The 21,456-nt window shown below is 41.5% G+C and overlaps 1 protein-coding gene across 9 annotated transcripts in view; it reads left to right on the forward strand.

Annotated features, from left to right (window-relative positions):
- gtf2ird1 (GTF2I repeat domain containing 1) overlaps positions 1-21,456 on the forward strand; it is a 215,490-nt gene that overhangs the window by 103,923 nt on the left and 90,111 nt on the right. For all 9 annotated transcript variants that reach the window (XM_060847791.1, XM_060847794.1, XM_060847796.1 and 6 more), the window contains 4 exons: positions 1,126-1,309; positions 4,039-4,064; positions 9,277-9,385; positions 21,000-21,028. In XM_060847791.1, coding sequence (XP_060703774.1) covers positions 1,126-1,309; positions 4,039-4,064; positions 9,277-9,385; positions 21,000-21,028 — 348 coding nt within the window. The remainder of the gene's footprint in view (positions 1-1,125; positions 1,310-4,038; positions 4,065-9,276; positions 9,386-20,999; positions 21,029-21,456) is intronic.

A 21,456-nucleotide genomic window follows, 5' to 3' on the forward strand; every position in this document is an offset into this window, starting at 1 on the left:
GCTGGAACCTGCAACTTTAGTTACACTTGCCCTCAGACTGACTTCAGCAGATAAAATGCCATAGCAACTTGCTGTGATGTTTTGACTTGGAGCAGCGCCCTTCAGGGGGCCTGCTAAATCTGCCAGCCAAATGTGATGATCACCGGGGGAAGTCTGACAGCAATTTCGGAACATTCCAGATGTGCAGAATTTGCATTCCTTTTAAACATTTCTAGTTTCATTGATTCTCTCTGCTCCACTCATTCCCCCCCCCCCCCCCCCAACCCAATGAGATTAAAGTCACCTATTTATGAAGCTAGATCTTGGGGAGGTGTGACTAAGTGAAGAAGATTCAAGAAACATGCAGCAAGGTACAAAAGTTGGTAAGTCTGTTTGGTGATGCTGCCGGACTGCCCTGGGGAGAAGGGTATTCAAGACCATTATAAAGACCTACTGCCTCTAATTTGCCTGCCATTGAAATCTTGCCCAGAGTCAAGATGAGAGTGGTGCTGGAAAAGCACAGCAGGTCAGACAGCATCCAAGGAGTAGGAAAATTGACATTGCTGGTAAAAGTCCTTCATCAGGAATGATTTGAAATTTTACCGTCTTGTGAGCAGCCAGGTGTCCATTTTACTGCCTGTTTTACACTTTGTCATTGTGCCTGTATGTCTTAGTGATTTCTTCACACAGCCATTCTTGACCGGAACAAATACTGACTTTTAAAATTGCGGAAGGTTTCGATGGACACAGCCAGTGTGTTTTCAGCAGTGGGGGAAAAGCAAATCTAGCGTCACATTAATATAATTTAATCATCAAGAAATCCCAATTGGGAATTCAGGAGAAACCGCTCTGACAAGGCTGGCGGTGAGAAGGTGGAATTCACTCCTACAGGAAGCGATTAAAGAGACTAATAAAGATATACTTTAAAGAAAAGCAAGGTTGGCACATGAGGGAATCAGGAATTACAGGGTAATGTTGATTGATCCAGAAGAGGAAAGGTAGCTTGAGTGGAATGTAAATACTAGGATAGAATGGCTGAGCTGATTGACTTGATTTTGTGCTGTACGTTACAAATGCCCAAGCATTGCTCAGAAAGCTGGGAAATGTTAATACATTTTAACCTGTTGTCATCTGTGTTTCCTGTAGCTGAGGCCTTAGGTTTGGATCATATGGTTCCTGTTCCATACAGGAAGATTGCCTGTGACCCAGAGGCAGTGGAAATCATAGGGATTCCAGAAGGAATTCCCTTCAAGCGACCTTGCACCTATGGAGTTCCCAAATTGAAACGCATCTTGGAAGCAAGGCACAAAGTTCGGTTTGTTATTAAAAGGTAAGCTGGGTTCAAGAGGTGTGGCCAGTAAGCTATTCAGTTGCAGGTGGCATCACAGCCAAGTCTATTGCAGTATGCATGAGTCATTCTGGGGTGACAGATCAGGAGTTAGATTCTTGGCTGGTTTTCACTTCTATGTTGGCAATGCCAATTGTATTTGCCCAGCTGACATCCAAGCTGCAATAAAATATGGAGAGGTCATAGGGTCACTTTAATCAAACTCATTGGGTGGGAAATGTTGGTTTTATACCCAGATAAATATTAGTGTCCGTTGACTTCATTGACTGAGATGTCAAAACGCACAATCTCGTCAATTGTCAATAGGTGTGTCTGGTTATAATTAGCCTCTCTGATTCAAACCAAGAACCTCTGCCTTTTAAGCTACAGTTTCAAGCTAGATGGTACCTTTCACTTTGAGGTAATTAATTATGGAAATAAATTCCAAGCAAAACATACTGCATTGTGCAGATAGAATGCCACAGTTCCCCTTATTCAACAGATCATCACAGGTGCTGACGGAATTGCTATTTTTTCAAACTGTATGTACTTTTCTGCAAACCAGACTGTGGTCTCTGGTGTCTCTATCCCGGTCATGATCAATTCTGTTGTGCAACATTCTACAAGGAAGCACTCAACAGCAACCGAACAATTTTCCCTAACACCTTGTGTTGAAGCAGTGAGCCTGTGCTCATCGCTGTTCCATTGAGAATTCACATGGATGCAACATTCCAGGCACACACTTTTGTCCTGCTCTGGGATTCTTTCTGCTTGAATACAGATGAGTCGCCATTTTAGCATTAGCAGAGGGAGCTGTACTATTTGATAAAAATGTCATACTTCTGTCAGCATAGTTTTGGTTTCTTGACTATCCATTTAAATCCAGCCAGAGTTAATCAAAAACCAACTGCAGTACAAATTCATGCTCTAAATTAATCTCTGTGTGATGTTCAACAATGTATTGGCTGCCAGCAGTCATGGAATTCTTCAAACCTGACAAATGCATTGAGCCACGCCCAAGATAGTGGGTGGCACGGTGGCTCAGTGGTTAGCACTGCTGCTCACAGTGCCAGAGACCCGGGTTCAATTCCTGCCTCAGCCAACTGTCTGTGTGGAGTTTGCACATTCTTCCTGTGTCTGCGTGGGTTTTCTCCGGGTGCTCCGGTTTCCTCCCACGGTCCAAAAATGTGCAGCTTAGGTGAATTGGCCATGCTAAATTGTCCATAGTGTTAAGTGAAGAGGTAAATGAATGCGTCTGGATGGGTTGCACTTCGGAGGGTCAGTGTGGACTTGTTGCCGAAGGGCCTGTTTCCACACTGTAAGTAATGCCAAATCTAAATCTAAAAATGTGAATTGCAGTTCTTTTTTTAAACTGCTCACGTGGAGCTGGATTTCCTCTGATTTTGGAGCCAAGTGACGTAAGCGGGGTATTCCTGGCACAGTGTAGGATACAGTCCCCTACAAGAATTTTCCCTGTATTGACCAATTAGTGTCCAATAGTAGCCTCACCAGCCCAAAGGAGCAGTGGTTCAGGTAAAGGACAGAGCTTTGAGGGCACCGTTGTGGAGGGTATTGTTTGGCTGCAGTTAGTGGCAGAGAAAAAGTGAGGACTGCAGATGTTGGAGGTCAGAGTCCAAATGTATGGTGCTGGAAAAGCACAGCCAGTCAGGCAGCATCCGAGGAGCAGGAGACTCGACATTTCAGGCATAACCCCTTCATTAGGAATCAGCTATGTTCCTGAGATGCTGCCTGACCTGCTGTGCTTTCCTGGTGCTACAGTTTTCAACTACTGTGGCAGAGAATCATATCCAGAGTACTGGCCGTCGGGCACACCATCAGGAGATCACCTCCAGGCACCCCTCAAGGGTCCCTGAATGATAATCGTCTTCTGCTGGTCTTCAAATCACCCTGTCATTGGCTACCTGCTTATTGTGAGGACATGTTGCCTCCAATCCCATCTCCAGAAAAAGTGATCTGATGGTGGGGTAGAGTCACCAAACAGGCACACTGCGAAGCAGTGTGAATGTTCGCATTGTTGTGTGCATACTGAGCCCCAGTGGGAACAAAGACATCACCAATGGTGATTGGATTTAGAGGTGCACTCATCAACCTTAAAACTGGACAGTCAAAATATTAACACTTTAGCCACTGTGCACCCACTGTGCTGGCTGAACCAAGAGGTACTTCATAGAGTCACAAGGCACAAGGCAGGAGCTGTTGTCATATCCAAGTACATTTTACAAACCTTGAATGTCACAGAGTGAGGAGGATTGATTTATGATTGACTGGTGTATAACCTCACACCTGTGTACTTGAGCAGTGGCTTAGCCCTTTCCAAACAAAGACTGAAGTGACTCCTGCAGAAGGTCTGAGCCACCAGTGGATTGACCTTACCCTCTTATTGCAGTGAGTCAGGGGAGGGGGGCATCAGAAGATCAGTGCCCTGAAAGGAAGTTCAAACCCGAAGTTTTCCTTTTCCTCAAGTGGTTGTTTTCTGGTTGCTGGGGTGCTCAGGTACAATGGTGTAGGTCGCCTACCTGAGCTGCAGCTGTTGTTAACCTGGAACCTGTGCTCATTAAGTTCACACACAGCCTCTCTGTTGTTGGCTTGCTGCTCATCATAAGAGTTCCAGTTACTAAGTCAGAAGGTTTTGCTGATTGAAATTGCTTGTACGTTTTGTAAACGCCAAATTTATCTGTTTGCTTTTGTAAATTTGTCTCTCTTTTCTGCAGGATGTTTGATGAGCGAGTTCTGACAGGTAAGCTGGATAGTAGATAACTGTCTCCTTGAAAACTCAGGCCTTTTGCTTACCCTGACCTTTTGATCTGCACTGCTGACACGGGCCTCATCAAAATTCTCAGCTCAGCCTCCCTTCAGCGATCACATTTGACAGATGGAATTGATGGGGAATCCCATGTTAGTGTCAATGTTAGTGGTTAGGCTTCTATTGAATCAGTTAGAGGGAAGTATATGAGAGATTCTTGGAAATTGTTCTTCAGCCATCAATCAAGTGGCCTAGAACAAAGATCAACATTGATTTTACACTGGCTCCTTTGGACAACATCTTCATTATGCTCTTGACAAATAATTCATTTCACTTGAAGGCATCTCTTGAATCTTTTAGAACATTAAGTTTGGATCTCCCTGGAGTCTTATCACATTCTTGCTCAAGGTGTGATCTTAGAATTGTCTCATTTGCGAAGTAGTTGTGCCAAGCTCCTTGAACATCTGAGATGGTGACCTCCAGAAAATGAGAGCAGCATCTTGCCATTATGATGCTTTTTGCTACTTTGCTTGGATGTTCCCTGAAAAACAAAAATCATCTCTCGGCTTCAGAGTTGTGTAGCAATAATTTGGGAAAGAGAGCATCTCATCGCAAATCCATCCAGCAAATGAAATAAATGACAAGCTGCTGGTCAACTATGAAGCAGAGAAAGACATGACTGACCTCCCCTCCTCGAAAGGGTTGAGTTGGCCTCCTTACTCCAGGGGCTATGAGCACACTAAAAGCACCGTGTTCGAATTCACTCCACAAGCCTGCAGGCAGCCACAAAAAGGCAGCTGCTTTAATGGTTTTCTCTGTGCCAGTTCATATCCCTTGAGGGTGTGGCTGTATTTCAGGCGTGGAAGGGAACGGTGTGACGCCCTGAGGTTAACAACAGATAAACAGCATAACTTGATACTTGCACAGTTTATACAACTCTTTTAATCTTGTTAAACCTGCTGTGGCAATGCTTTCATGTTCTGTAATTTGATCATTCATTGTGAAAGAGATTTTCAAATATAACCCATGTTTATGTCAAAACAACATCAGACTTGAGGCATTCCATGCCATGTTAATGTTCTAAAGGATTCAAGAGAAGCCTTCAGGTGAAATGAATTATTTGTCAAGAGCATAATGAGAATGTTGTCCAGAGGAGCCAGTGTAAAATCAATGGCCAAACAGCACCCTGCTATATTGCACCGTTTCTATGATTTAATGATATTTGAGTTATCATTTCTTATTGACAGTATAAATAGGTATGACACCATGATGCAAACTTAATTTCGTTGACAAATTGGTTTAATTGGCTGTGTGGTGTAACATTCTTTGTGTAATAGAAGGTACGTATTTGAATACACAGAGCATCATTCATTTTAGACAGAAAGAACATGTATATATGTTGCACCTGTTTCAACTCAACCAACCAGGCAACCACCATTCACTCATTCAATTCTCCAATGTCCTGTCCAACCAGAATCAATCTGCCTGATTTAAAATTCAAACAAAGCACGGCAGTTAAGTGTCAATCATCATTAATTGCTGCATTCTCCATGGAAATGCCTCTACCAATCAAAATCCACTTGCCAACCAGTCAGCACACTCCTCTCAAGTTGTATAAATGTTTGTCTTTCCATTAAATTGTTATTCTTTAAAATTGTCTGGATGAGTGCAAGATGAAAAGCATTGAATTTTTTCAGCAATATTCAAACTGTTTTAAGTTAGAGATAATGCATCCTCGGGATATCATCATAGAGACACCTTTACATAGTTATACAAAATATAAAATTTCATTAGAACCAGAGAACTGGTGGGCAGCTAATGTTATTCTGATACTCTAGGGAACTACAGACAGGTCAGCTTAACAGTAGGAATGATAATAGAAGCTTCACTTCAAAATGTAATAGAAAAACATTTAGAAACCAAAAGTATATAATTAAGAATAGTTAACAAGTATTTCAAAAGGGAAGATCATGGTTAAGCAAATATGTTGTGTTCTTTTGAGAAGTTAACGGTAATGAGGGAAATGTAAAATGCTTAGATTATCAAGAGGCCTTTAATAAGGTACCATATGGTCAAATCAAGCAGTCATTAAGAACATAAACTGGGGAAGGAGCAGGCCATCTGGCCCTGGAGCCTGCTCCACCATTCAGTAAGGTCACAGCTGATCTTACAGCAGACTCAGCTTCACTTACCCACCCACTCACCATAACCCTTAATTCCTTCACTGTTCAAAAATCTACCTTTTGCCTTAAAGCCATTCAATGAGGTAGGCTCAAATACTTCAATGGGTAGGGAATTCCACAGATTCACAACCTTCTGGGTGAAGAAGTTCCTCCTCAACTCAGTCCTAAATCTACTCCCCTTTATTTTGAGGGTATGCCCCTAGTTATAGTTTCATCTGTCAGTGGAAACAGCCTCCCTGCTTCTATCCTATCTATTCCCTTCATAGTTTTATAAGTTTTTACAACCCCCCTCCCCCCACCTTCTAATTCCACTGAACATCATCCTGGTCTACTCAATCTCTCCTCTAAACAAAAACCCAGTTACAAGCTAAAATAAGTAATACTCCAGTTGCTGGAAGGTGAGGGGTGGTTTGTTCCACAGGAATTAATGCCGGAAACAATATCATTCACAATTTACAAATGATTCACATTTTGAAACTGGAAGTAAAATTTCAAAATATATGGATGATGCCAGTTTCTAGCTATTGTTAATATTGAAAACAATTGCAACAAATTGCTTGCAGATTGAACATATTATTGATAATGAAGTTAAATGTAAATAAACAATGCATTTTGGTAGCAGGTATATGGGGTGCATATTCTCCTGAAAATAGGGGTCTAAATTAGATAGAGAGCCAAAGAGTCATAGAGCTTTCTGGGATACAGATTCTCCATCATTAGAAGTGGTAACACAGGTTAACAGTGGCATGAGGATGCCAACAAAGGAGTAGGTTTCTTTCTCTGTGGTAGAATTTGGAAATAAAGCAGTTCTATTAAGTTTGTGTCTAACTCTGTTCACACACAATTGATGGACATTTTGGGTCTCGTTCTTTTCAAACAGTGTAGAGTTAGTTGGAGCTGAAACTGCAAAGAAGTTTTGTGCAGATTGTAACACTTGCTGAGAGGCTTTAACTATGAGGAACAAATGAACAGATCAATACTTTTTGTCTATATCAGGATCACAGTAGGGTAGACATAGAGAAAATGGGCCTGTCTAAGCTCCCCATTTCGATAGGGATCTAGCCCCAGTCTCCACATGCAGTAGGTGGTGGGAAAACCTATTTGACCTCATTCTCACCCATCCACCTGCCAAAAGTGTATCCTACCCTATGGCAGTTTTGGTCAGGATCACCACCTCGTTGTCCTTGTGGTGACAAAGTCGCATCTTCATACTGAGGACATGCTTCATTATGTTATTTGGCACTAATATTGTGTGAAATGGAATAGGTTCAGAACAAGTGTAGCAGTTCAAACTTGGACATTATCCATGAGGGGAAGTGGATTATCAACAACGGCCGAATTGTTCAACTACAGACTGTAACCCCATAGCCCAGCTTATCCCTCACTCAATTATTACCATCAAGTCGGGGAACCAACCTGGTTCAATGAGGCATGCAGGAGATTGTGTGGAAGCAGCACCAGAAAGACCTAGAAATGAGTTGCCAACCCAGTAAAACTAAACACAGGATACATGCTTCTTGAACAGCAGAAACAACATGTCTTAGACAGAGGTAAGTGATCCTATAACGACTGAACAGACCAAGACTCTAGAGCCCTGCTACATCCAGTCATGAATTGTGGTGGGCAATTAATTAACTAAACCAAGGAAGAGACTCCATACAATGGCAGAGCCATCTGTGTTTTAAACAGACAATCCTTTTTTGAAGCAGTGACCATTTGCTCTACATATTTCCTCAAAAGGAAACATCCTTTCCACATCAGCCTTGAAAAGCCCGTCAAAATCATACTTGTTTCAGTTAATCACCTCCCTAACTCCAGCAGATACAATAAGAGTCATGCAGCATGGAAACTGACCCTTTTGATCCAACCAATCCAAAATCCTAAATTAAACTAGTCCAACCTGCTTGCACTTGGCCCATATCCTCCGAATATTTCTTATTCATGTTCTTATCCAATTGTCTTTTAAACATTGTAACTGAATCTGCATCCACCACTTCCCCTGGAAGCTCATTCCATCAGCCTTGCCCTATCTAATTTTCCTCATAAAGCAACTAGCCAATTCCAGATACTAGGAGAAAGTGAGGACTGCAGATGCTGGAGATCAGAGCTGAAAATGTGTTGCTGGAAAAGCACAGCAGGTCAGGCAGCATCCAAGGAACAGGAAATTCGACGTTTCGGGCATAAGCCCTTCATCAGGAATTCCTTATGCCCGAAACGTCGAATTTCCTGTTCCTTGGATGCTGCCTGACCTGCTGTGCTTTTCCAGCAACACATTTTCAATTCCAGATACTAGCCTAGTAAATATTCTTTCAACTGCTGCCAATGTATTGTTATTTTTTAAGAAGTTGTTAATACAGTACACAGTATTATCCGATCTGGTCTCATTAATGGCCTGTATAACTGAAGCATAATCATTTGATTTTTATTTTCAGTTCTCATAAAAGCGAATGATAACATTCTAATAGCTATCCAAATTATTTACTGTGCCTGTATATTAACTTTTTACAATTCATGATATGTGGCTCCCTCTGCACCTCTGATCTCTGTAAACTTCCACTATTTAAATAATATGTTTTTTTTTATTCTGCTAAAACGGACAAGTTCACATTTTCTGCATAATACTCCATTTGCCACCTCTCTCAATCTGCCCATGTCCCCACATACAGAGGATTGCCAGTCAGTTTCTCTGATTTATCTAATACTAATAGCTCAAAATTACATCATTTTTTTTTGAATTGACAATGTCAATATAATGTAAATAGGTCCACCTCTCTCCTCATTGCCCACTGATTTTAGTGCAGTTTAATGACCAAATTAGAATCAATATTTTATTTAAATGTTGTGCTTTCTTGCAACCTGTGCAGAAAATCATTTTAAAATTAATTCTTCAAAACCTCGCAGACCTTTGATGAGAAAATGTTCTCCTACCTGCTTTGTTCAATTCTTTTCTCTCATTGGGAATCTCATAACCAAGCAGCTCTTGCAAAGGCAGCTTAAGAATATGAATGTTCTGTTTGTTCTAGGAAACAAGTACATACGGGATGGTTCCAAACCAGACAGCCATTCTCCGTTGGATGAGGAGTCCCACAGAACAATAGCATTGGACATGACCCCAAAGAACCACATTTGCAGGTAGGAAATGGTTAACTTTATCAACTTCTAATGTGAGCAATCATTAACAAAGATGGAGCTTGCCTTTATGTCACAACCTCAGGACATCCAAAGCAATTTATTACCATTGAGCTACTCTTTGAAGTGTATTCACCATTACTGGGCAAAATACTGATCCAATCCATGAAACAGTGCAACTCAATGATTCATAATGAGATTTTGTTTTTAATGAGGACATTTAATTCATTTAGTAGTGAATTCCCAGAGCTTTTACACGTATTGAGTAGTGTTGTGGAATTTTTGTTTATCCACCTGAGAGCTTCAGCTTGCCCATTTCATCAAAAGATGGAACCTCTGACAGTGTAGCACTTCCTCAGTCCTGTACCAGCCAGCCTTGGTTTTCAAGCCACTGGTGTGAATCCTCACTTCAGTGCTCCCACGAAAACTGTGGCTGATAGCTAATTACTCACTTCTTCATATGATTGAAGTCCCACCATCGATAATCTTATCCTCTTGTCATTCAATAATGTAACATTGATCACCAAGCAAATAATCCAAAAATGTATTAGAGCACTTTTATATTGTAAAAGTTTTTTCATATCACCTGTATTATAGCCACTCATGCTCATTTAATGCACATTGGTTTGCTTCGACATCATGTCTGCTTCTACAAATTACCATGTGGACTCCAATCAGCCTTACTCTTTGCTTTGTTATCCTAATTGTACAAGGTTCCCACTCTGATGGAATGAGAGTAAGGCTGATTGGAGTCCACATGGTAATTTGTAGAAGCAGACATGAGTCTTAATGAATACTTTCCATTGTTCTTCAAGAAGAAGGGAGCAACACAGGCATTCAGGATGAAGCGTGTGAAATATTGAATGGAGGATAAAGAGGTTAGCATCCTTGAGAGTGAATAAATTGCCAGGCCTGGATCACATGAATTCCAGGCTGATGAGATGAACAAGAGGGGAAAGAACAGACCCTGGCCATCGTTGCACAATTCTTTCTGGCTACAGGCACAGTGCTGTTAATATAATGTTGTGGCTTAAAAGGGAGGAAGAGATCTTTTGTGTAATTAAAGGTCAGTCAGCCTAATCTCAGTAATGCACAAAACCATTGGAAAAATCTTTAAGGGACACGTCAAACTGTCATTTCGAGAGACACGGTTTAGCAAAGCACAGATTTGTGAAGGGTAGGTGCTGTTTAACTAACTTGCTTGAACGTTTTTACGTTAATGAGGGTAGCATGGATTTTAGTAAGACTTTTGGCAAGGCAGTCCATGGAAGACAAGCCCAAAACATGAGATCCAGTGGTAAATGACAAGGGTTGGATCCAAAATAAGTTAAATGGAAGCAAAACATTTTGTTCAGTGCATGTTTCTTGATTTGGTTATTTCTAGTGGGGTTCCACAGAGCGCAATGACTTGATTTTGGGTTAAAAATCTGAGCCTTAAACATGGGGCAACAGTTTGAAAAAAAATTGCCAATGATGCAAAAATTGATTTTGTGGTTGATAATGAGGAAGAAAGCTGTTGATTGTCGGGAGGTATCAATGTCGAGATTGTGTTGCTAGAAAAGCACAGCAGGTCAGGCAGCATCTGAAGACACACTCAACTCTGGTCTGCTGCATCTGCAGTCCTCACTTTCTCCTGGGAGGTATCAATGGACTGGTCAAGTGGGCAGAAAGGTGGCAATTTGCAGAAGTGTGAGTTAATGGCTTTGGGAAAGGCAAACATGGCAGTGACATGCACAATAAACAGTGGGATCCTGAGAATTGCCAAGAAACAGCAGGACATTTTGAGTATGTGACTGCAGAACCCTGAAGGTAGCAAAACAGGTAGTAGTTTATGTGTGGTCTGTCCCAGAGAAAGGATTGTCTGCTGATGCTTTCTCATGAGTTGTTTTTTCTTGGCAAGTTTTGTTGGTGGGTGGTTTCAATGTCTTTCACAGGGATAAGGGGGAGCAGGCTGACTCAGCCAGAACAGAAATTGAACCCTCGCAGTTGGAGATTTTCCTGAACCTGTGCTAAGCCATCAAGCTAACTTGTGCCCCAGGGCATGTGTATAATGCACTTAAGAAGGAAAGTGTAATACTTTCCTTTATTAGTCTGAACAGAGAAATAAGGTAAGGGAAGCTATGCAAGAACTGCGTCAAAGATGAGTTGGGCCCGTTTTGGTTATCATGTTACAGAAGGATGTGACAGGACTGCAGCACATGCTGAGGATATTTGTGGGAGTGTTGCTAGAAAGTGAGAATTTCAGCTTTTAAAAAAAGTTGGAAGAGATGAGAGTTACTTTCCTTGCAAGAGATAAGTCTGAAGATTTATCTGAGGTGTTTAAAATTGAAGAGCCTGTGTAGAATGGACTCAATGTCAATGGCTCAGAGGCATGATTTAAATTCATGGTAGGGGGTTAAAAGGTGGAGTGCGAGGAGGTTTCTTTTTCGCCCAGAGCCGGGGGAGGATCAGGAATTCACCGCCTGATAGGGTGGCAGAGGCAAAAACTCTCAACATTTTTCATTAAATTTTGGATCTGCATTCAATGCTGCAGCCTTCAGGTACACAAAGAGCAAGGGTTGGAAATGGGATTAGGCTGAGTATTAGGTATGGCTAGCAAAGGCATGGTCAGCTGACTGGTCTTCTGTGTTATAAATGGTCTATTTTCAGGTCTAGCAACTGCCTCCAATCTCTCACAACAACTGAATGGTTTGGAAAGTGCACTCTGTACTAAACAAAATTACCTTTTTATAGGCTACTACTGATATTTTTTTCACACTTAACAGCACTTTAAAATTGGTACAAAATATTAAGAGTTGCAAAACTAATTTTCCACAAAGATGTGACTTATCACAGATGAATATTAACTTTAGTACAATATACAAGTAATATTTAGATTATATTAGATTACTTAGTGTGGAAACAGGCCCTGCGGCCCAACAGGTCCACTCCAACCCTCTAAAGAGTAACCCACCCAGACCATTCTCCTACATTTATCCCTTCACCTAACACTACGGGCAGTTTCAGTATCTACTCTTCATGAGTTTAAAGATGATCAAACCAACCTTTCCTGCTCTATAGCAAGCTCATAGCAAAAGATTGGATCTGCCATTCATATTTGAGTGAGTTATAAAACTCAATTAGTTTTATTTAGTTAGTTCACCTGAATTAGTTCACCTCTGGACTATCTGAAAAAGTGCAATCCAAATTATATGATGCTTAACCAAGCCAACAAATCACAAAAGGACCATAATGTTAACCAGCTGAAATATGACATTGAACACAAAATTCCATCAACCTAACATTATTTGACAAAACTCTGTGATCCCATTATTCCTACCAGGCAGTTAATGATTGAGGATTCCTTTCAGATGCACGATTGTAGGGATTCTATAATATGTTTCTATAATTCATCAAAATCCTATTAGCATGAGCATGGTCCATCTGAGTCTCAGCATGAGCTGGCTTTGTTGAGTGATGAGTTTATCCCAAGGTACAAGGTTGCAGTATAGCTTGGTAATGGCCACATTTGCAGTACTGCTTTTAATAAGATTAGCTTTACAATTATAGATAAAGTGTCACACATACCTCTCCACAAGTAGGCTATCTGTTTGTGACATGGATTTAAAAGGTACCACTCTACCTTTTTATCATGTTCTATCTCATGAGAAATGCTCATGATATTGTCACGACATGGTATTATCTGACCTGAGGATATATCAGTCTCATGCTCCTCCTTACCCTGAAATTGTTTGAAGCATGACGTGCTATTGAAAACGTGCTACTCTGCTGTAATCTAATACCTTCATATTAGTCCAGACACTTAAGTGTCTGTGAATGGAATGTCTGTCCATAGAATCATAGATCTGTACAGCACGGAAACAGACCCTTCAGTCCAACGCATCCATGCTGACTAGATGTCCGAAGGTAATCCAGTCCCATTTGCCAGCACTTGGCCTATATCACTTTAAACCTTTCCTGTTCATGTATCCATCCAGCTGTCTTTTAAATATTGTAATTGTACCAGCCTCAGCCACTTCATCCAGCAGCTCATTCCATACACGCAACACCCCCTGCGTGAATAGTTTGCCCTTTGGGTCCCTTTTAAATCTTTCCCCTCTCATCTTAAACCTATGTCCTCTACTTTTGGACTCTCCCACCCTGCTGAAAAGATCTTGACTAATCACCCTATCCTTGCTCCTCATAATGTTATAAACCTCTAGAAGGTCACCCCTCAGCCTCTGATGCTCTAGGGAAAACAGCCCCAGCCTATTCAGTCTCTCCCCATAGCTCAAATCCTCCAACCCTGGCAACATCCTTGTAAATCTTTTCTGATCCCTTTCAAGTTTCACAACATCCTTCCAATAGGAAGGAGACCAGAATTGCACGCAATATTCCAAAAGTGGCCTAACCAGTGTCCTGTACAGCCGCAACATGACTTCCCAACTCCTGTACTCAATACTCTGACCAATAAAGAAAAATATACCAAACACCTTCTTCACTATCCTATCTACCTGAGACTCTACTTTCAAGGAGCTATGAACCTGCCCTCCAAGGTCTCTTTGTTAAGCAACACTCCCTAGGACCTTACCATTAAGTGTATTATTCCTGCTAAGATTTGCTTTCCCAAAATGCAGCACCTCACATTTATCTAAATTAAACTCCATCTGCCCCTCGTCAGCCCATTGGCCCATCTGATCAAGATCCCGTTGTAATCTGAGGTAACTCTCTTCGCTGTCCACTACACCTCCAATTTTGGTGTCATCTGTGAACTTACTAACTATACTTCTTATGCTCACATCCAAATCATTTATGTAAATGATGAAAAGTAGTGAACCCAGCACCGATCCTTGTGGCAATCCACTGGTCACAAGCCTCCAGTCTGAAAAACAACCTTTCACCACTACCCTCTGTCTTCTACCTTCGAGCCAGTTCTGTATCCAAATGGCTAGTTGATTCTGTATTCCATGAGATGTAACCTTGTTAACCAGTCTGCCATAGGAACCTTGTCAAACGCCTTACTGACGTCCATACAGATCACATCCACCGCTCTGCCCTCATCAACCCTCTTTGTTACTTCTTCAAAAAAACTAAATCAAGTTCGTGAGACATGATTTCCCACACACAAAGCCATGTTGACTATCTGTAATCAGTCCTTGCCTTTCCAAATACATGTACATCCTGTCCCTCAGGATTCCCTGTAACAACTTGCCCACCATTGATGTCAGACTCACCGGTCTATAGTTCCCTGGCTTGTCCTTACCATCTTTGTTCAATAGTGGCACCACGTTAGCCAACCTCCACGTTTCTGGCACCTCACCTGTGATTATCATTAATACAATAATATCAGCAAGGGGCCCAGCAATCACTTCCCTATCTTCCCATGGAGTTCTAGGGTACACCTGATCAGGTCCTGGAAATTTATCCACTTTATGCATTTCGAGATATCCAGCACTTCCTCCTCTGTAATATGGAGATTTTTCAAGATGTCACCATCTATTTCCCTACACTCTGTATCTTCCATGTCCTTCTCCACGGTTAACACTGATGCAAAATACTCATTTAGTATCTTCCCCTTCTCTTTCGGCTCCACACAAAGGTCACCTTGCTGATCTTGGAGGGGCCCTATTCTCTCCCTAGTTAGTCATTAAATTTACACAGAAACATTCTGATTTAGCTGAAGTTAAGAATGGCTTTAATTATTTTATTAACAAAGAAGTCCCATCTAAAATGAGGCAGAACCATTGATGTCTACAAATACAATCAATCAGTGCTTTCTCAAGATAACATTTGACTGAGATGTGTAAGAAGCTCTAATAGAGGACTTGATTAATTAGACAAAGGTCAGGATTCAGTTGTTCCTTCCCTTTGGCTGCATAAATTGTGATATCAATAGTTATAGAGTCATAGAAATGAAATGTATAGAACCAGACTCTTCGGTCCAACTCATCCATGCTGCCCAGATATCCTAAAGTAATCTAGTCCCATTTGCCAGCACTTGGCCCATATCCCTCTAAACTCTTCCTAGTCATATACCCATCCCGATGCCTTTTAAAAGTTGTAATTGTACTAGCCTCCACCATTTCCTTTGGCAGCTCATTCCATACATGTACCTCCCTTTGCATGAAGAAGTTGCCCCTTAGGTTCCTTTTGAAATCTTTCCCCTTTCACTCTAAACCCATGCCCTTTAGTTCTGGACTCCCCAAACCCAGGGAAAAGACCTTGTCTATTTACCCTATCCATGATTTTATAAACCTTTAATAAGGTCACCCCTCAGCCCAGGGAAAACAGCCCCAGCCTATTCAGCCTCTCCCTGTAGCTCATATCCTCCAACCCTGGCAATATCCTTTAAATCTGTTCTGAACCCTTTCAAGTTTCACAACATCTTTCCAATAGGAAGAAGACCAGAATTGCACACAATATTCCAGAAGTGGCCTAACCAATGTCCTGTACAGCTGCAACATGACCTCGCAACTCGTATACTCAATACTCTTACCAATAAAGGAAAGCATACTAAACACTTTCTTCTCCCTGAGACTCCAATTTCAAGGAACTATCAACCTGAACTCCAACAGTCCTCAGGACCTTACCATAAAGTGTGTAAGTCTTACCCTGATTTCAAAAGTGCAGCACCTCATATTTGTCTAAATTAAACTCCACTTGCCAATCTTTGGTCCATTGGCCTATCTGATCAAGATCCTATTGTACTCTGAGGTAGCCTTCTTTGCTATCCACTACATGTCCAATTTTGGTGTCATCTGCAAACTTACTAATTATACCTCTTCCTATGTTCACATTCCAAATCATTTATATAGATGACGAAAAGCAGTGAACCCAGCGCCAATCCTTAGGGTACACCACTGGTCACAAAGACCTTTTATAACACATTAACCAATTTATAGATAGTTGTTCAAAGATGTTATTACTCACCTCTGACACTGGTCGGTCTTGTGCCCAGACATCCTGGCCCAGAGGCAGAGACACTACCACTCTGCTACAAGTGTTCTTGATTCATTGGCTTTTTTAAAAAAAAGTAATCTATTTTTCTAATCAACCTGTTCTGAGGTGTTATCACGTACCTCCTGGAGCAGGTCGAACCTGAACCCAGTCCTCTTGGTCCAGGGGTAGGGACACTACCACTGCTCCACAAGCACCTTTTGATTCTTTGGTTCTAGCTAATGGCTTTAATCAGGAGCAAGCGCTGAAGTTAAGTTTGCTGAAAAGTTTCTCTGCTTTTGGTTCAAAATCGCAAGGATTTTGTTTTTTCCCCAGAGTACATAGTATATCATTTGTTCACAGTGTTCCCAGAATAATTCCTGGCATAGCAAAAATGAAGACGGTGCCTTCTATTTCTTGAATATATGTTCATTTCTTCTCACAGTGTGGATATCAGGGGCAGTACCAGACGTCATTATCCATTTCCTGCTGTCCTGAGGAAGTGATAGTGGCCCTCCAGTGTGACGAGGTGCTAGAGCACTGCACAGGGTTGTGTCAGATTGGTGTGGGACTGTAATCATGGATAGGCTAGACCAGCCGGAACAGCAGCTTTCTTCTCCTAAAAGACCAGAATATACCAATTCAGCTCTTATGGGTTCTGTTCATTTTTACTGACACTAACTGTTTATTTCTAAATTTAATCATGGAATCCCTACAGTGTGGAAATAGGCCCTTCGGCCCAACAAGTCCATACCGACCCTCCAAAGAGTAATCCACCCGGACCCATTCCTCTACGTTTAACCCCTAACTGATGCACTTAACCTACACATCCTTGAACACTATGGGCAATTTAGCACTGCCAATTCATCTAACCTGCACATCTTTGGACTGTGGAAGGCAACCAGGACGCCACAGGACACCCACGCAGACACGGGGAAAATGTACAAACTCCACACAGTCACCCGATGCTGGGATCGAACCTGGGTCCCTGGTGCTGTGAGGCAGCAGTGCTAATCTCTGAACCACCATGCCGTCCAATTCTGAAATTGAATTCAGATTCTCATGTTAGGATTTGAGTTCCTTTTCTTGGGAATATCAGTCAGAATCTCTGGATTACTACTTCACTAATGTGACTAGTAGCCCAACCAAAGGGGGCTGGTTAACAGGCTCTAGTACTTTACCCAAGTTGCTGGTGCTCACATATGAGAATTGTCTTCAGTTGGAGAAGAGCTCAATTCTGATCTCACTGTGCATTCATGCTGAGCGTTATTGAATAATGAGGAGGGATTGGGACTCTGATTGTTAATCCCTCTCACAGTCCAAGCTCCTGAGAACAACTGTGATACTTGGCCCCAATTTCTCAGTGAAAGGGCAGATGCTTGTACACAATGGTCTGTACTAATGCAAACCTGGCATAGCCTTTCTCCAGTAGCACCCAGGTAAAAACAATGACAGCAGATGCTGGAAACCAGATTCTGGATTAGTGGTGCTAGAAGAGCACAGCAGTTCAGGCAGCACCCAGCCATTCATGTCAGAATGAAAGGAATCTTTGAGAAGGTGAATACTTGGTTTAGAATTATTTTGGATTTCTGCCTGTTGCTCATCCCCAAATTGCCTGCCCCACCCAGAAAAAAAATCTTTCCTTTGCATTTCTAATGCATCTCTGACAAAAAAACTTCCTAGTGAATATAAACACAGCAATTTGTCTACATATTAATTGCCTGTTTCTGTCAAAGCAAGACCGTTCAAGCTTTAAGTAAACTCCCTGTCCCAATTTTCCTTCTAAACACACACAACCTGGTAATTTATTCCCATCTGAATGCGTCGCCATCTGGTTTGGTGCCAAGGCAACTAACATAATGCACAATTATTGGGCTATTTTTTTCCCCTCCCAATAGAGAAGGGAGATGTACCAAACACATGGTCAACCCTCCTTCAATTCAAATCTTTTCATCCTGTATGTTGTGGAGGTTTCAGTCTTAATTACAATGGTGATAGTACTGGTGCTTGCTGTTATTTGTAGATAAATAACGCATTGTTTCTGCAAACGTGTGATTAGCAACTTTTGGACAGTTGGGTTTATCCAAGTTTTGCCTCTTCATCATTAGCCTCATGAAAACCTCACAATGGAAATGCACTGAATGCAGTGAAGGTACTTAATTTACTTGGTAGATTGGGACTAGACTCACCACAGAACATAGAGGTTTGTTATCTCCAGCATAAACATTCTATTAACCACATGCTAAGTGTTAATTATTGCCAATTAACCTTTCTAGAACTAGAAATTACTCTTTCTGGTATTGGAAACAACTGTTGGAGGTAAAATCTCCTTCAGTAGAGTATTAATTGTTTCCTTTTTCAATTGTCATGTTAACATTTTTTAAAAATACCTTTGTTTTTCTATTCTGTCTCTGCGCTTGACTAATCAGTTTTTTTTCTTTTTCTGTTGCTGATTTGACATTGAATTTATCCACTCTAATGTGTACTTCCTCCTTGGGTCCTGCCCTGGTAATTTCACAGTCCTTCAATTGGATAAGTTAAAGATATTCCCCATATCTAGCCCTGTCCATTCAGATCCAAGATTCCATTTCCCCAGCTATACCACTATCAGAGTTCAGTAATTGATTGTGAAAAGTGTTTTCACCTTGCAAATTTCAGGGGCAAGTACAGCAAACAGAAGATACAGCACGATGGCTCAGTGGTTAGCACTGGTGCCTCACAATGACAGGGTCCTGGGTTTGATTCCAGCCTTATGTGACTGACTGTGTGCAGTTTTGCACATTCTCCCTGTGTCTGCACGGGTTTCCTCCGGGTGCTTCGGTGTCCTCCCACAGTCCAAAGATGTGCAGGTCAGGTGAATTGGCCATGCTAAATTGCCCGTAGTGTTCAGGGATGTGTAAGTTAGGTGCATTAGTCATGGGAAATGTAGAGTAACAGGGTAGGGGGGATGGGTCTGGATGGGAAACTCTTCGGAGGGTTAGTATAGACATGTTGGGCCAAATGGCTTGTTTTCACATCGTAGGGATTCTACAATTTCTATGATACCATTGGAAGCTCTGATGCCTGACATAAACAGGGGATTAAGCAAAGCAGTTAAGTGAAGAGAATGGGAACATTAAGGTTGTTCTCTAAGTCGCATAGAAGGTTCAGAGGAGATTTGACAGAGGTATTTAAAATCAGGCACAGTTTTTTTTCATATAATTCAGGAGAATACGTTCCCAACAGCAGTAGGATTGGTGCCCAAAAAAAGAAATGTTTTCGGGTATTTGGCAGAAGGACTAAAGGCAATGTGAATGTTTCATTTTGCAGAGCACAGACATGCAATCTGGAATACGTCGTCTGAGAGGATGGTGCCTAAACTTTCAAATGGCCGTTGAATATCATTGAAGGGAAAACAATGGGGACGGAGTTGGAGAGTGAGCCTAATTGGATAGAATAGGAATGAAGGGGCAAATCACCTCTTTTGGGCTGTCACATTCTGTGATCCCATATTGCACCAAAAAATGTTTGAACGGAAAACAAAATCCTAATATGCTTGAATTTTTCCTGAAAACAACAGAAACACTGATGGGATCTCCTATTGAAGGGTTTCTCTTTAACGCACGCCCTTCTCTCTTCTCCCTTCAATGAGATCTAACACCTCTTGGATTGAGGCTAAATGGATGGAGAGGTAGAAACTATCTGCAGCGTCACCTCCTTCACATTTGCATTATTCCCGCCAAGATCATATAATTCACAATCAGTTTTGTGATGGACCTCCAATTATTTAGCTGTTATATGTTCCCTTGTATGATTCCGCCCCTTGCAGATTTTTTTTTCATTCATAGATTGTGGGTGTCACTGGCTGGGTCAGCATTTATTGCCCATCCTTTCTTGCCCTGGAGGAGTTAGTGGTGAGCTGCCTTCTCAAACCGCTGCAGTCCACGTTCCACAACCATCAGCGCTGGGTACCATTTTTACTCTAACACAGACAGGCTTTACTGATTCTGTACCAGAGCAAGCATTGGACAAGTGGGGAAATCTTTCGAAAAGGACTAGAGGATCTCTGATTGAGGTTCATGTAATTACGAATAGCTTGAGCAAAAGAGTCAAAAAGAGAGTTCCGCTATTGGGAGAATTCAAGACCAGGATAAAAATGTTAGGGTATTTACAGAGTAACCTTGATTATCCGAATGCCTAGGGTGAGGAGTATTTTGTTTAGATAAATGAATGTTCAGATAATTGAATGCCAGATAACGCAGTTTAGCCAAGCATCTGGATCTTCCAACCTTGTCAGGATAATCCGAAATTCGGATAATCGAGGTTCCTCTGTACTAATAAATCCAATAGGGATATGAAGAGGAATTTCCTGACTCAGCTAAATATGGAACTTTACCCCAAAAAGTTGTTGAGCCAAATTTTATGGATTTTTTTCAGAAGGAAATTAGAAAAGTGCATTAGAGAAAGAAATGTTGAAAGAATGAGATGAAGTAAATGGTGTGGAGGAGACCAGAGTGGGTGAATTATGCTGAATGGCATATTTCTGTGCTGTTTTAAGTGATCTAATTGTTAGAAATATAATCTGGTGCTTACTACGAAGATGGTGGAAACCCTATCCAATCTTTGTCACACGGACAAATTCTAGCTGCTTATTTCATCTATGAACTCATACCCTCTATAGTGACATTTTGGATTTTGAAAAGTGTTTTTTTTCCCTTATCAGGTCAGTGAAGATGAAAGAAGGTGAAACGGGTGAGTAACTCATTTCTGTTTTACCCTCTGTTTGAAAGTTGCAAGTCCGGTCTTCCAAGGAGTTTTTAAAAGTTATTTGCAAGTGTTTCTGTTTCTGCATGTTCCAGTCCAGATTGAATTGTTCTTAACTTAAAATGTATTGGAAGTCCCGAGGTTAGGAGAACCCCAGAATGAGAGCAAATTCCCGTCCCAACACACAGCCACATACTCTTTTTAAATTTGTTCATGGATGTGGACATCACTGGCTGGGCCAGCATTTGTCACTCATCCCTTCAGAATTCACCTTCAGGAGGTCGTGATGAGCCATTGTTGTCTTGGCCAGTCGATAATTCCCACAATGCTGTCAGGAAGGTAATTCCAGAAGTTTGGCTCTGGCATTTAAAGGAACGGCAATATATCATATATACGCGAGTAATAGTCAAATAGTT

The sequence above is a fragment of the Hemiscyllium ocellatum genome, chromosome 31 (assembly GCF_020745735.1).
Source record: "Hemiscyllium ocellatum isolate sHemOce1 chromosome 31, sHemOce1.pat.X.cur, whole genome shotgun sequence".
Classification (NCBI taxonomy): Eukaryota; Metazoa; Chordata; class Chondrichthyes; order Orectolobiformes; family Hemiscylliidae; genus Hemiscyllium; species Hemiscyllium ocellatum.